At 42.4% G+C, this 15,929-nt stretch overlaps 1 protein-coding gene across 2 annotated transcripts; it reads right to left on the bottom strand.

Annotated features, from left to right (window-relative positions):
* Positions 1-7,805: 7,805 nt before the first annotated feature.
* Positions 7,806-15,707, bottom strand: LOC136356255 (uncharacterized). 2 transcript variants are annotated; one of them, XM_066309907.1, is made up of 4 exons: positions 15,162-15,707; positions 13,775-13,809; positions 13,559-13,697; positions 7,806-8,108 (listed from the first exon to the last, which is right to left on the bottom strand). In XM_066309907.1, the coding sequence occupies exons 1-4, from the start codon at positions 15,196-15,198 to the stop codon at positions 8,092-8,094; spliced, it is 228 nt and encodes a 75-aa protein (XP_066166004.1). In that variant the 5' UTR covers positions 15,199-15,707; the 3' UTR covers positions 7,806-8,091. The 2 variants fall into 2 exon arrangements, with proteins under 2 accessions (XP_066166004.1, XP_066166003.1); XM_066309906.1 differs by having other exon boundaries at positions 13,455-13,697; positions 15,162-15,694.
* Between the last annotated feature and the right edge of the window lie 222 nt (positions 15,708-15,929).

Here is a 15,929-nt window from a genome sequence, read left to right as displayed (position 1 = left end):
TGAGAAAGTAGACTAAAGAACACAGCCTAATAAGGCCCCGTTCTTTTATTACGATGAAAATAATCAACTTTTCATAAGTTTCTTTTTAGACCATAATCAACAGCATCCCTAAATGAAACCTAATTCTAAAATTAAGGTTTCTTTTGTCAAAAATTTGCTCCAACAGTTTTCCTAGAGATGTATTCAAATCCCCTTTCCTTTCTAGCTCTTTACAAGTCAAGAAACGCTCTCACTCCCAATTTTCGCACGGCGAAAAAGGAGGTGCGATACGTAGAGACAGATTGAGCATTCACTTGTTATTATTGAGAGTTAATTTAAGATATTAGTTGGAGATAAAAATATATTTATACCTTAAAATCAAATTAGGAGTTACAAAATTAGAATAATAGAGATAGATTTTTGGGTATATGTTGAGAATGCTTGAGGGAGTAGATTCTTATTCGGTTTTCGTTAGCAAGCTTAAATGTTGCTCTCAAATTGTCGACGGGATACCCGTAGACTGGATGTATAGGGTATTGGGGTACGTTGGTATGAGGATCTACACGATACGACATCAAGTAAACAAGAAAACAAAGATTATGCTGGTTCAGGCCACTTGCAAGGTAATAGCCTTAATCAGTTTATATGAGATTGATATGGAAAATCACAAAGTACAATAGAGAACAATCGATCCCAAGATTACTGGCGAGATCCTTGTCAAATATTGTGACCCTAGTGAAGTGATTTTCATACTTTCATGGTCAAGATCACACACACTCCAAATACACGCACATATGCTTGGTTTCTACACTGGAAGTTAGCATTCCTCATTTGTGATACCTTTCATCCATCATTCACAAAATAAATACTCCATGTCATCTGTACCTCTTCCTCCTAAGTTCTTTCAAATAAAAAAAATAGAGAGAGGTATGGCTATGCAAAAAGAAAGAAAAAGTCTTACTCATACAAGTATACAAGTATGGAGCATCATGATGAAAAAATAGAGAAAAAGAAAAAGGCAAAGGAAAAAAGAGATAGCCATGCACTCTCCTAAATTTCAAAAGATAAAATAAATGGAGGTGGAGGTATACAAAAGGAGTTATTATTATTAGTAGTATTTTCCTTTTTCCACCCACGAATTCACCATACACACACATGCACGCTCTTGACCAGAAAGTATGTCTTGTATTTCCGTGGATCCATTATTTGACTTTGCAATATATATGATACAAGTAATGCTCTACTCTTTTCCATATCCTGAGCTCAACATAAGCTTTATTAGATGATAGAAAAAGAAAAGGCACAATCATATGCCTTTGTGAGGAATCATACACCTTGAGTGATCGAGAGAATCAATTGAGCAGCAATGCAAAGTTATAATTTAGTATTACTTCAAAAACCCCAAGTTGTTCTTCATGAAAAGTTGAGTGACTTGAGTCAAGATTGTTCCATTTCTCAATTGTTCAAGATCGCATGGTGGACACTACAAAAGATCCACAAGTACATGTGAGCTCCACCTCGTGTTTCCGGTCACCTCCAGCTCCACTACAAAAGACCCACAAGACGGTCGTCGTTTCCGGTCACCCAACGTTGGTTCTCCCCTCCCTAACTCCCTCTTCTCCTTCCGGAGGTCAAGGGTGACCTCATCCACCCACCGTCCTCATGAACCGCCACCGAACCGCCGTCCACGACACCTTCCCATGGGTGCCGCCGCCTATCCCCGTCGCCGGTCACCTCCCGCTCCACCTCGCTGGCATGCACGCTCGGTGAGCCTCTCCTCTCCCTCCCTGCCTCCTTCCACCACTTTCCCCGCCACCGCCTCTCGCCACCGGCGCCGTTGGGCCCTGGGCCCTGGACGCTGCCGCGCGCCCGGCTCCAGCCTTCCCCGGCCGTTGGATTGACCTCGGGCCGATCCGGTCTCGGTCCACGGTGCCACCTCATCTGTGGTGGACCGAGTCCACCGTGGGTCGCCCCTTGTGCCGCTGATGTGTGGGGCCCACCTGTCGGCGCCGACCTCCTCTTGCTGACGTCAGAGATAAGGTTTTTATTTGTTAAAATAAATAGTAATTGCGCAATAAATAAATAATAATTCTATAAATTCATTTAAATGGCTCAAAACTTCTAAAATTCATAACTAATTCATACGAACTCCAAATTGAGACATTCAACTTGCAAAATTCATCTAAAATTGAGCTCTACATGTTTGTTTAATTTTTTTGTACTGTTTACTTGGTTTTTATTAGAGTTTTTTCTTGTTTTGCGTGCCAGCACATAGATTCCGCCGTTTCAGAAGATTGTGATCGCGAGGAAAAGAGTTCGGAAGATCGTTTGAAGAAGCAAGGCAAGTCACATTCCCCTTGAGCATATTGAGCCTACTTTATAAATGTTTTATCGTTTGCGAATAAAATTGTATGTCTTGCTAATCACATGTGAATAGGATTTACCTATCTGCTCGCTTGTGCCATATTTATTTGATATCCGTCCTTTGTCAAACTTGGGTGATAATTTGTCTAGCTTGTGATACTTATGTTGATCTAGCTAGAATTATATATGCTTAGCCATGCTTAATTACCACTAGCTTACATAATGGGATAATTACATTATTAGACACTTAGTATCATGACGAGTTGCGTGCTCGAGACATCTGGCCATGCTTCATTGATTGTAATTATCCAACTAAAAAATGGCTTAATGGTGGGCTATGGGTGCATGGTTTTGCTAGTCGCACCATGGCAATTAAGGACCGGTTCGCACCATGGCAATTAAGCACCACTCACACGAGCCAGCGCAGCCACAGGCCCATCCACCATCACTATTGTTTTGCCATCATGTTCGGATGTTGTTTTGCCATCGTATTGCTGCTCATATATTGTATTGCTACCCTCTAGTTGTATCGATTGAATACAAACTTAACATCCAACAATTTTATTCCATTTCCGAACCGACTCCACACCGAATCCGACGTCCAAAATAATCCGAAGAGGCACTTAGTCCTCACACCGAAAAAGAAAGCAGCAGCAGCGGAAAAAGGCGATTCTAGAGGGGCTTCAGCTCCACTCCACGGCAAAACTCAACTGGGGTCTGAGCCTTGGTCCTCTAACTTCGTCTTCAGCTCATAAGCAGTATAATTCTGAAAAGGGGGAACAATAGCAAGGCTGAGTACAACCACCGTACTCAGCAAGCCACACTAATGATGCAGACTTGCAAGGGGATACAGGGAGGCTTGTGGCTATTTGCATAAAGGCGGTTAAAAATCATTTTATTGAGCAAACCAGTAAAACAGTTGATTAATTAAGGTAATATTAAATCTCCACTGATCAATGCTACACCACGTTGAACAGGCCCAAACAAACCACCTAAACTACACCAGTTCATTAACCAATTATTAAGGATGGGACTAATCACGGTGATTCTGGTTGATCGCCCAAAACCGCGGGCATGGCTATTCGAATAGTTTTACTCTAGCCAGATGATGAACCTTGAGTTCCACTCGAGACACTCAAGGCTGTTGTTGGCCCGATCTTTCGGTGAGTTGTAGATAACTACGATTTGGGAGAAACGTTGACAACCCGACTACAACCGTATGAGACGTTGTTGTGTTGTGCCTTAGCGATCGATACACCTCTCTATGGGTTGTTGATCTTGCCAGTGCAGATCAACCTTATTCCTACAAGCAAATCGAAGAAACAAGCAAGAACAAGATAAAAGCATTCTGAATTGTAGATGAGAATTGAATACAAATGATAAGTTGGGGTTCCGTCCAATGGTTTCGCCCTGGAGTCCCCACGGTCGGCTCCAGCTGTTGTCGAAGAGACAACTGCGTCACGTCGAAGGACGTGGTTCACTCAACAGGTTGTTGGAATAGTAAAAGCAATTGTATTAATTGGTAAAGTTTTTTGGGATCCCCCCATTACATGGCCCTACGAGGCTACTTATAGTCTTAGTACATGCTCATACCTTTTAGGGTTTGGTTTGTACAGGGGAATTTACATGGATACCCTTATGATAAGGACATTAGTGGGGGTACACGGTGTCCTTTGCATACATGGGCTCTTAGGTGGACTCTTTGGGCCGGCCCATGACTGGCGAAAGGCCTCCATGGGCCGAGATGTCCTCCAAGTCCTTCGCCGAAGTCATATCTACTGTGGGCGAAATCCTCCTGATTTACTGTACGATCTTCGCCCGTTTCTAATGGCTTCGCTAGGGCGGTGGACTTGGTGGCGAACCCTCCGGTCATCGTCATCTAGCTTCGCCCCAGGTACTTTGCCCAGGTGCTTCGCCTCTTGGACTTAGGCGACCTCCGGCGGTTCTCGTGGTTTCGGCAGGTCTGGCCGAATGCCAACAATAGTCATTTTCTAGGGTGACCCCAATTCATTTCATTCAAATCATGCTGTGGGTTGAGATTTGTGCTAAGTGCTTTGGATTTTTGAGCTCTCTCCCTCTATATCTCAAATCCCTCTTGGTCCTTGTGATTTGGATCTTTTTGAGTGTGGATTTGGAGTTTAGGAGACTAGTGTGTGTTTCTCTTGATTTTGAGCACTAGGATTTGTCCAAGAGTTGTGTGGGGGAAAATTTATTACTATTGTAGGTTGAGGACTCATAGACGGCTTTTTGAAGGCTAGATTTCGCCTCCGCAATGAAAGAGTTACCCTTAGTGGAACGAGCAGTGCCTTTGCAACAACCTCATAAGGATAGAGTTCAAAAATATCTAGCTCTTTGTGAACTCCTCAACGGAAATTAAAATCTCCTCAAGGATTTGAACTTCGGGAAATACATCGCGGCGTAAACTTCAATGATATCCTCCTTCTCTTTACCTTCTTGTTTCCTTGCTTCAAGCCGCACTAATCTAGTTATTGTTTGAGCTCATCTCCATGCTTGTGGATTGTATCTAGAGCTTTTAGGTTGTTGCTTGTTTGTATTGTTGTTGTACATGTCCGACAGTTCGATCTCAATTCAGACAATCTGGTCTACATAGGACTATCCGATATGATATCGGATAATCTGATTCTGTTTTGTTCTAACTTCCGCATTTATTTCTAAATTGCTTATTCACCCTCCTCTAGGTCTAGTCAAGACCGTTTATACAAAAGACGGTGTAGTGAATCAAATGTGGGAAAAGTGAAGAAAAAAGTGAAGAAAGGATGGGTGACGAAGGAGTTACTTTAGAAAAGTTTGCTTTAAAAATGTGAGAAAAATTTATATAAAAAATTGCTTTAAAAATCATATTAATCCATTTGTGAAGTTTTTTAAACTAATAATTAATTAACCACACACTAATCTATTGTTCCGTTTTCCATGTCGGGAGAACACAGCCTAAAGCTTCGGAGAACCAAAATAAGAACTAAAGGTGGTGTTGCGATGGACGACGTTGTCAACTCAACTAGGCTTACTGGCCGGTCCGACTAGCGTCATCCAAAAGCAAACATGAAAGAGGCCATGTTTAGTTTCAAAGTTTTCCTTCAAACTTTCAACTTTTCCATCACATCAAAACTTTTCTACACACACAAACTTCTAACTTTTCCGTCGCATCGTTTCAATTTCAACCAAACTTCTAATTTTGACGTGAACTAAACACACCCCGAGTAGCGTTGCGTTGGACCGATTGGACCCGGATGCTGGTCCGACTGACGACATCCAGAGGCACATGAGCCAATGCGGCATGGCGCTAGTCCAACTGGACCCTAAGGCAGTAGCAATGCGTCCTAGCAAATTGCTATGCCACAGCTGCCACGTAGGTTTGGGAACTCCAACAGACACTACACCCACAATGCATGTGTGGCAAGTGTGGTTTAGAAAATTTATAATGGGACCCACAGATAATATAAAAAATATCACCCCTCCCCCACCCCCCACCTAATCCTCTCACGCTCCAGGGCAGCTATGGCGGCATGCTCCTTCCGGCGCGACGAAGCTCGGCCGCACCGGCGGACGGCGTGGCGGCGGAGCGAGGCGGCGAGGCAGCCCAAGCGCGGCACCGCTTCTCCTCCAACCGGGTGGAGTGGCCCACGCGGCGACGAGCAGCAGATCCGGCGGCGTCCAGCCGCGCGGCGGAAGATGGCGGCGACACCATGCGGCGCGGCAGAAGACGGCGGCGGAGACGACGCCATCGTCGACGGTGGAGGGGCAGCACTGGAGCTGCGCTGCCGAGCACGGACCCCGCCAACGCCTCCAGCGCGCAAAGGGGGGCGAGCTTCAGGAGCTCCGCCCGGAAGATGGCGGTGGATCTCGGGAGGCTCCCCGAGCGCCCCTACTCCGCCGAGCCCCACGAAGCGGCGGCGGCGGTGGCAGCTTCCCTGAGCCCCACGCAGCAACGGCAAGCTCTCCTACTCCGGCGAGCCTCCGCCGTGCCCCACGCCCCGAGCGCCCCTACTCCGGCAAGCCTCCTTTCTCTCCCTCTTTCGCTTTCTTGTTTATCGTGGAGGTGCTTTTTTTTCTGACAAAAGTTGCTGAGCTTCGTGTAGCCAAACTTGATCACGCGAAACTGGGTTGCGAACGGTCCCCACTCCCCTCTCTCCTCCACGCAAGCGATTTGCCTACATGGCTCTACATTGCCACACGCCACGTCCTTGTACTGTAAATGGCCTAAGGCCGGTCTGACCTAGGGTGAACATCACTGGAGCTTTCAATTAAAAAAACCCAAAAAATATTATTTGGTACCTAGAACACATCCATAACCGAAGCCGGGGGGGGGAGTATCCAGTGCAATCACCTAATTCGGTGCAACCATGCAACTCTCATCCTACACCGTTGGATCGAGAAATAGACGTCTGAGATTAGTCCACATCACCACGAGTTAAAATTTAACTCCGAGAAAATTTTAACTCATGAGTGAATCTGTGAGTTAAATTTTAACTCATGGTGACGCGGACGAATCTCGGATGTCCATTTCTCGATCCAACGATATAGGATGAGAGTTGCATGATTGCACCGAATTAGGTGATTGCACTGGATACTTCCCCCCGAAGCGGGTACCTTCCGGTTGTCAAAAGAGGAGACTACAACGTTTTTTTTGGCCCAAGCACAAAAGGAAAAGAGGCAGAAGACTTAGGGTCTTTTCGCTTCAACCATACTATTTTTTTTTAAAGTTGCCAAACAAATATCTAATATCTACGTTTACGTTTAGTTTGTTGCCAAATTTGATCAATACATAAGAAATCATGCTAAAATTTTGGCAATATTACCATCTTGCCAATTGCTAAAACTTGGTAAAATTTATTTTAGCTACAATCTGAACATGCCCTTAGAACAAAACATGCATCAATTTAGAGCCTCGAACATGCAACAATTTAAAGTCTCAAACAATGCCTAAACAGGTGTAGAAACCTAAGACGATAAACATTAAGAGACACTGATTTCCCGTAGTGACTGTGTTGGGAGATCTGAATGGGAACTCTTTCCCTCCGCACAGAAAACGAAGCGGTTCATTAACGCATGATTAATTAAGTATTATTTTTTTTCAAAAATAAATTAATTTGATTTTTTTAAGCAACTTTCGTATAGAAACTTTTTTTAAAAAAAAAACACACCACTTAGCGGTTTGAAAAATGTGCGCGTGGAAAATGAGAGATAAGGGTTGGGAACCCTGAGTACTACCTCCGTCCCAAAAATACTCGTCGCTTTGAGTTTTTTTTTTAACTTCTGATCATTCGTCTTATTAAAAAAATATAAATTTTTTATTTATTTTGTTTGCAACTTGCTTTATTATAAAAATACTTTAATACTTTAAGTATGACTTTTTTTATATATTTACATTAATTTTTTAAATAAGATGAGTGGTCAAACATTAAAAGAAAAAGGTTAAGGCGACTACTAATTTGGTACGGAGATAGTAGCAAACACAGCCTAATTCGTTGAAGGAAGAACCATCAGTCTAGCCGGTAGAGATGACACAAACATGGTCCCCTGGTACTAGAATATTAAGTCTCATTGATCTCCTGTTCCTTCCCTAAAGTGTATCCGACGGCCAGTCCAGCAGCAAATACAGCAGCGACACCGGCTAATGGCAAAGATCTACGCACCATCTTGTTCCTGCTAACTTCTTTCAACTTATACCATCCGCCGGATAGCACGCAAGCAAAAGTCTTTGGCCGGGCCTTTCTCTTCATTAGCTACTTATATAAAACAGAGTTCTGAAACAAAAACATCAAAGATTAAAAGTTTTTAATCCACAGAATCACAATTGCTAAAAGGAGAATGTAATCATGTTGGATCATCAATGAAATAAATAAAATTTGGTTGACAGCCAACACTACTAGTTTTCCATGAGGTGCAACACATCTCAAAAGAGTGATGAAAGATATATAGTTCAAAATATGAAACAGAAATGGTATTTAGATTGTTGCAGCAAAATTTGATAAATGTAAATAGGATAATCCAAGTCTAAAATTTGATTCTGTTGCTTGTTCAAGAATACAGGATGTTCCTTTTTGCCCTATATCTAGGGCATTTGGTATCAGAGCCATAGGTTCTGCTGCTAAGTAACCTTCAGCCATGGCTTTTGATGCCAGGGCTCACATGTGAAAGGCATGATTGAAAGATTGAAGGCACCTTATCAAGGCAGAGTTGAAGGCTTTCAGCCATGAGCTCCTAAACCTGCTAGAGGAGCGCAAAGCAAGAAGAAAACAAGACGTGTTATGCTGAGTCGTGCAAGATCCAACACCACCATTGCCACCCTTGCTGCACAGGGTTGCACTACTGTTGCGTGCGCTGGGGAAGAGGGTTGCTGAACCGCTAGATGCCTGCCTTGTCACATGGCAGACAAACAGTGTGCCTTCTGAGGTGCATTGAACAAAAAGGGTGACATGTAAAAGGTCACGGTGCCATCACATCTTTCACAGTCCTAATTCTTCTAGTGGAGTTAAGCAGAATGCCACTAATCCAAGTTCACTGTTGACGCTGGAGGCATCTTCACCAACCTTGGACAGCATATTAAGGACATGAACAATGCAAGGAGTGGTCTCAGGGAGCGAGAGTACGACTGCAGCATGTAGGATGAGGCCACTCCTAGGGTAGTAGACTGACAATGCACAGGAGCTTCAATTGGACCCCAAGTAATATTTCTATTACAGCCCTTCTGTCTTTTATTGAAATCCTTACATAGTTTTTTAATTCGTTTTTAGCCCAAATTTTATAAAACGAACCCTTCATGAAAATAAAAATCACATATTAACCCATCCCCATCCTTCTATCTCCCCATCTCTCTCGCACCTAAGACACCAGCAGCCACCACCAAAGAAATCGACGCCGACGCCGAGTTGCCCACCACCATACCGGTCACCGCCGCACCTTCCTCCTCCCGCTCTGGCCATCACCACCACCTCTCCTGCTCCAGCCACCATAGCTCTTTTCCTTCCACTCAGATCTAGCCATGAGAAGGTTCTCCACCCTCCGGCCGCCGCCATGGCCTCTCCACTCTCTGGTGCCGCTGTGGCCCCTCTCCACATGGCCGAAAACTGCAAACAGAGCAGATCAGGGCATCACGGATGGAACAGATGCCAAGAAGGTGGACATGGCAGCACCGGTGGAATCCTTCCTCACCGCTGCCCGTGACCATCCCTCCTCGCTTCGAGCGGCGGCCCCTGTGGCAGATTTTGAGGCCGACGAGCTCCCGGCGATGCGGATCTAGGCAGGACAGGGTCAACAAGTTCCTGACGGTGTGAATCAAGGCAAGTGGCTCTGCAGGGGCATGGCTTCATCTGAGGTGGCGCTGCAGTGCCAACGTGGAGGTTTGGAACCACTCACCAGATCACCACAACGTGAATCCCCTAAAGGCTCTCATGCCACTGTTGTCCACTGTCAACACATCATGGCCACAGATGGAGGTGGGGTTGTCAAGGATGGTTAGCATGGCCACCACCACATCTCAAGCGCAAGTTGTACTAAAGGGGAAAATATGTAGTTCAAACTCCATATGTGGTGGAAACTTGGAACTATTGTTGGATTCAAAATGGATGTCTCGGATTTGTCCATGTCACCATACTAAAAATTTGCAGAAAACACCCCACCAGGCCACCACCCTTCCTCCACTCTCTCTGACTCTCTCCGTCCTTTCTTCACCTCCCTCCTCATCTCTCCTCCTTGGATCAACCATTGACGACGTGCTGAGGAAGATTGGGCAGCGACGTTGGCGGAACTCGTCCACAGTGCCACACCCGATCCACCAGCCCTCTCTCTCTCACACACACCAGCTTTGGTCCACTAGGCGAACGCGGCCGTCCCACCTGATCTCGTCGTTGCCTCACTGGGCTCCTATTTTGCCTCCACCATTTTCCTTTTTTCTTTTTCTGTGTAAATTTTTACTCCTAAGATTTAACCATGAGTAATTTTTTTACTAAGGATTTAACCACGGGTAGTTTTTTACTCACAGATTTAACCATATATAATTTTTTTACTCACAGTGGGGAGGAAAGAAATGAATAGGGACCAAAATGCAAGATGTTATCAGCAGGCAGTGCGTGGGGTGACATGGAAAAATCTAAGACATCCATTTTGAATCTAACGGTAGTTTCTAAGTTGCCACTATATATGAAGCTTGCACAACATATTTTCAGGTATTAAAGGTCAAGCGAGGTTGTCCTGTACAGGAGTTAACTGTTCATGCGAATGGACAGTAATCCTGTGATATTGTAGCATCGGTTAGAGTTTGTTGGTTTAGAGATAAGATTAGATTAAGCTGTTGCTTTATTTTTGAGGTAAGGTACTGAATAGTCGAGTCATCCCAACTATAAGGATGATGTTGTATATATTAATAAAGCAGGAATGGATAATATGCCTATCTCCAGTCTTCTTTCCCATTTATAGTCTGATTTCTCATCCCTTCAAGCCCTGGGTACGATCTACGGCTACCAATCATTATTACACTTCTATTGTGCACATTTAGCATGCAGTACCAGATCTTGTTGATCCACCATTCCAAATCTCATAAAAAAACTACAAACATATGTGGACTGAACTGGAGTGACTCAATATACTTCGAGTTTCATGTTATTATCTATCTTATTTATCTACATTGGGTCAGTAGCTGAACCATTTGTATTTATAGTCTCTTACATGTAGAAAAAACATTGATTAACATAGAAAAATTTCCAGTAGTAAAACGCTTTGTATATTTTACAGTGTTGTGCAGATAATATACTGTTCCCTCTGTTCCCAAATAGACACGTTTAAGGATCCATGCAACCAAACCTTGAAATAAGCTACTAATATATGCAGAAAATTTGATATGTAAAACTGGTATTAGCATATTTTCAAGAAAATAATTTATGTAATTATATTTCCAACATTTTTTAAAAATACATTGGTAGAAAGGATAATGATAAAACATGTTTATTGGAATCCTTGCTGATGCCCTAAGGAAAACATTAAAAGAACGGTGGAAATATTATTTATACCCTCATTCTACTAATCTATTATTACAGTATTTGCACTACTGTTAATGTACTATTAACCTATTCTTGTAAGTGTTTCATCATGTATATTTTGGCTTACTAAGGCGCTGTTTGGCATGGCTCCCAACTCAAGGATTCTTGCAGAAAATAGTGTTTGTAGGTTAAATTGAAGTAGCTTAATCTTCCTATTTTGGTCCAAAATATGAACTTCACTCTAGTAATCTAAATCTACCACCAGCTCCAACTCCACAAAATTCTGCAGCAAGAGATACCCAGCTCCAAAAAAACATGGAGTTGAGCTGAAGAAGAACTGATGAGTGTATGAACATATCTTCAACATGGATTAGCAATTATGGTGTAAAACCAATTGATGCCGTTATTTATGGAGAGAAAAAAATCCACGTTATTGTAGGTCTGTAAATTTTGGGCCTAGGCATGATAATAACATCTTTCCTTCCTGAGATATTATTCTGTCAGGAACAGGAAGTCAATTGGCATCTGGCAAAATTTGGTGGATGTTTCTTTCCGCAGTTTTGTAACTATTGACATGCTTTGTAGTTGGACATTTCAATTTTACTTTCTAGACAGCAGTGCATAAACATATCTATCCATATCATGGCTTTTATTCCTCTAAAGAGACTAATAATTGTATTTCTCAGCCAAAGGTTGGTGCTTGCATTCTATGAATTTGAAACACTTGTTTCCATCATCACCAGCCAATACAAATGTATGAGTGCAATCAAGGTAAAATATCACCAGGACAGCTCCTACTGCAAAATGTACCACTGATAAAACAAAACGATCATATCAATGGTAGTCTACACAGAACAGCAGGATCTTCAATAGTTCAAATAATAACCAATCCAAATAGACAATTATCTATACTGGCTATAGGTAATGCGTTGTATGGAAGTATAGCTATCACTTAATCAACTGAATCAGGTTGTTTCAGTTGATTCATTCACCACATGTACCAACTTTTTAGGTTTTTTAATAATGCTCATAGCTAAATTAGTTTTCTTCTCATCGTTCAATGGTTGATGGTCTGATCTATCATTAGATGGATAGTATTTGAGATTTGAAAGCACTGGCAACCATGTGTCCAACGTGAAAAGGATATAGGAGTTTTTTTTTATATTGCGTGAGAGTTGACACAAAGTCATAGAGCAATGAATAGATGCACTTTTCTGTGTCAAATTTTCTGTAGTGAAAGGAGGTTCGAAGATCAGCTTTCATTGACTTAGATACCACATGTGCATTTACTAGTAACTTGACAAGTTTGATTGTTGTAAATAACTGGAGATAGAAAGTACTGACATACGAGCTAAGCTTTTGTTGATCTCATACAAAAAATATGTAGTCAACAATTATATACATTTGCAATAAATATATAGATATTTAGTTTGGTTAGCTATATTTAATTCAAGCATAAAATTGGGAGAAGAACAACGCTGTAAAATGGAGCATTTTTCTACTGATTCATGGGAAGCAAGCTGCAAGTGCCACACTGCCACTTCGATGAACTTGTAGGTAGAAACGTAGAATTCTAAATATGCCTTTGCCAAAGGAAAGAATCGTAAAAGAAATAGGAGGGGAACTGATGAGGAGAGCAGAGCAAAATTTGACCATAATATTAAGTTTCTAAATGAGCTCTGTCAAATGGTTTTGCCAAAATTGAATACACTATGGCCCTCTTTGTTTAGACTTATAAGCCAACTTATAAGTCGAAAAGTCTATGCTAAAACAAACAAACAGCTTTTTCATTTGACTTTTTTGAAGCCATAAGCCACTCTAACACTATTAAGCCAAAAGCTAGGTTGGAGAAACTTTTTTGGTTTATATGAGATAGATATATGACTCCACCACTAAACTTAGGACATTAAATCCACTGGCTTATAAATCATATAAGCCAATAAGCTTACTTAAAAGTCTAGACCAATAAGCCTAAACCTAAACAAAGAGGGCCTATATAATAAATCAGTTTCACAGTATGCTAAACTGTTTAATTTGCTATTCCAATATCTGCTTAAGTTGTTATTTCTACACTAATGGAATTAAATAAAAGAGGAAAAGTCGTGGGCAACTAACCGGGGTATATAGAGGTGAGGAAAGGGAGTCTGGGAGTTTCTCAGAAAATGCTCTATGGACATTATCCATGTGCAAATCCCAACATTTTAGGGCAGAAGGGTCACCTAGGAAGTAGTGCCGCATCTTCTCCAACTCGATCCTCAGCTGGTGCTCCACCTGCGGCATACGCTGGCGTACTTTTTCTGCTTGAGCACATCGCCATTCAATCTCCTCTTTGCTCATGTCACATTGGGGGTCATAATCCTGGAAAAAAACGAGATTAACAATATTGAAAATCAAACCACCCTGGAAAATCACAAATTCTTTAAATATAATATTACATTTTTTTTGTTATTGCCATTAATGATGCCGTTACCTGCAAAAAATAAATAAAATATCAATTTGTCATACAGAAATGTGGCATTGATAAAAAAATAAGAGGCCGCACAACCACTAAAACAATGGCACTATGATACCGTTACAGCTCTTTTCTATTCTGCCATATATCCTATCTCACTATAAAGTCATCATCGTCCACTAACAAGATGCCACATCATCATCCACTAACAATTATAGAGTTTTTAAATTGCAAGCATGTTAAATGATCATCATCCCACATGCAAAGATGCCACATCATCATCCACTAACAAGATGCCACATCATCATCCACTAACAATTATTATATTTAAACATCATGCAAGCAATTCTATATTACCTATAATTTTGTAATTTATTAAATTTTAGAGCTTTACAATGCAAGCATGTTAAATCATCATCCCACATAATTCATATATTATTTCAATATATCTCTTCATCATTTTTTATAATATCCTATATACCTATATAGTTCCCCCTCACTTAGTTAATGTTATTTCTCTCCTATCTTATTAAGTCATATCACATTAATTGTTTTTAGTCTTAGATGATTAATCTATGGTCGAAACTATCTTCATTCTTTTCTTCTCTCATAAAACCACATCATCTTACATTTGAATCATCATTCTATATATTTATATATTATTTAAATTTAAATTACCATAAACCACATCAACTTACGTAAGCTTATATTGTCTAGCTATCTTACGCACTATTTTTCATATTGATATCATACTGAACTCTTGCAGCAATGCGCGGGGTTTCTAGTATATCTCTACTATTATAAAAACTGAAGATGTTTTTGCCAAGATTTTGGTAAGTCATCCTAATCCTTTATGCGATTCCCAATATGTATCTTATCTTAATTTTAATCTTAATCTTAATCTATATCTATCCCTACTTAAAAAAACATCGATTTTCTCACCTAGTATATATATATAAGGCATGTCTATAGTAAACTGGCCTTGAAAGACAAACGGGGGCACATTGGAAAACAGTACCCATCATCAGAGTATAGATTTTTTTATTTTTGAGTTTTGACAATCTGCTTTTCTGCAAGCAAATAGTAACAGGGTTTGTAACATCGTTGGGGACTCCGGCTTTCACCATACAGCGCAGAAAACATAAACCCGAGAAGCACCTCCATGCCAACTACCTCTACTGGAAGCTAAAACCGCTGCCTTACAAAGGCAACAGAACTCTACTTTCATGCAGCACCCATGACTGTGACCCCAACAACACATCTTGGATCCCTCAGAGAGATCATCACAGTGCAGTTAGTATGCAGTATATAGCAGTTTATTTGAACGCAGCGAAGGCATCCGACCTGGTAAAACATAGGAGAAGATATGCCTTGTAATGGACGGAGGCGCGATAGGAACTTGAACATGGCGACTGCCGACGGCGGGCGAAAGGACAAAAAGGACAGGGGAAAGGATGGATCTAGCGGCGGCGGTGGCGGCGGCGTTTTAGGGAGGGGGCGAGAGGAACGAGTATTGGGAGAGAAAGGGGATAAGATTTCGTGCTATCGACTGCTCCTGTACATGTGGCCTCTTTCGCTGCCCCGAGTGAGAAGCCCACCACGAGGGAGAAACGAATCCCTCCTCTTTACATGGAACTAGCGACGGGGTGGGGACGGGGGTGGGGGCAGCGAGGCGAGACGAGGCGTGGCGTGGACGCGGGCGGTGGTGGCCGGCAACGGAGGCGGCGAAGGGCGGAGAGTGGACCGACGGCGGAGGAGGAGGATCGGAGAGGAAGGAGGGGGCAGCGTCGGGGGTGGACGTGGCGGCGCGAGGGGTGGCGGAGGTGGCGGCGCTCGGTGGTGGCGCCGGAGAGGGAGAGGGAGAGGGCGGGCGGCAACGGATAGGGTTTGGGGACTAAGACCCGTTTAGCAAACTCTCCATCTGATTTAGCTAGTCACATTAAATACTCCATTCCATTTAGAGAGTCGGTTAATTCTCTCTAAAATAAAATCGGACCCACATATCAGCCTCTCTACACCCTCTTCTTCCTTTCTCTCTCCCCCTTCTTTCTCTTCCTACTTTTCCCCTTTCCTTCTTCCCGTCGAGGTGTAAGTGGGAGAGGTGCGCGGTGGTACGGCGGCGCTGGGAGGCGGACGGC

This window comes from Oryza sativa, chromosome 4 (genome assembly GCF_034140825.1).
Source record: "Oryza sativa Japonica Group chromosome 4, ASM3414082v1".
In the NCBI taxonomy this organism is placed as follows: Eukaryota; Viridiplantae; Streptophyta; class Magnoliopsida; order Poales; family Poaceae; genus Oryza; species Oryza sativa.
This window is presented reverse-complemented; position numbering and strand designations above follow the sequence as displayed.

Excerpts from the sequence above, each read along its gene's own strand:
- LOC136356255 (XM_066309906.1), bottom strand. The coding sequence starts at position 15,198 with ATGTTCAAGTTCCTATCGCGCCTCCGTCCATTACAAG. Across the intron at positions 13,810-15,161 it reads GCGCCTCCGTCCATTACAAG|GTAACGGCATCATTAATGGC; the intron begins GCATATCTTCTC and ends TATTTTTTGCAG. Across the intron at positions 8,109-13,454 it reads CCTCACCTCTATATACCCCG|AACTCTGTTTTATATAAGTA; the intron begins GTTAGTTGCCCA and ends TTTTTGTTTCAG.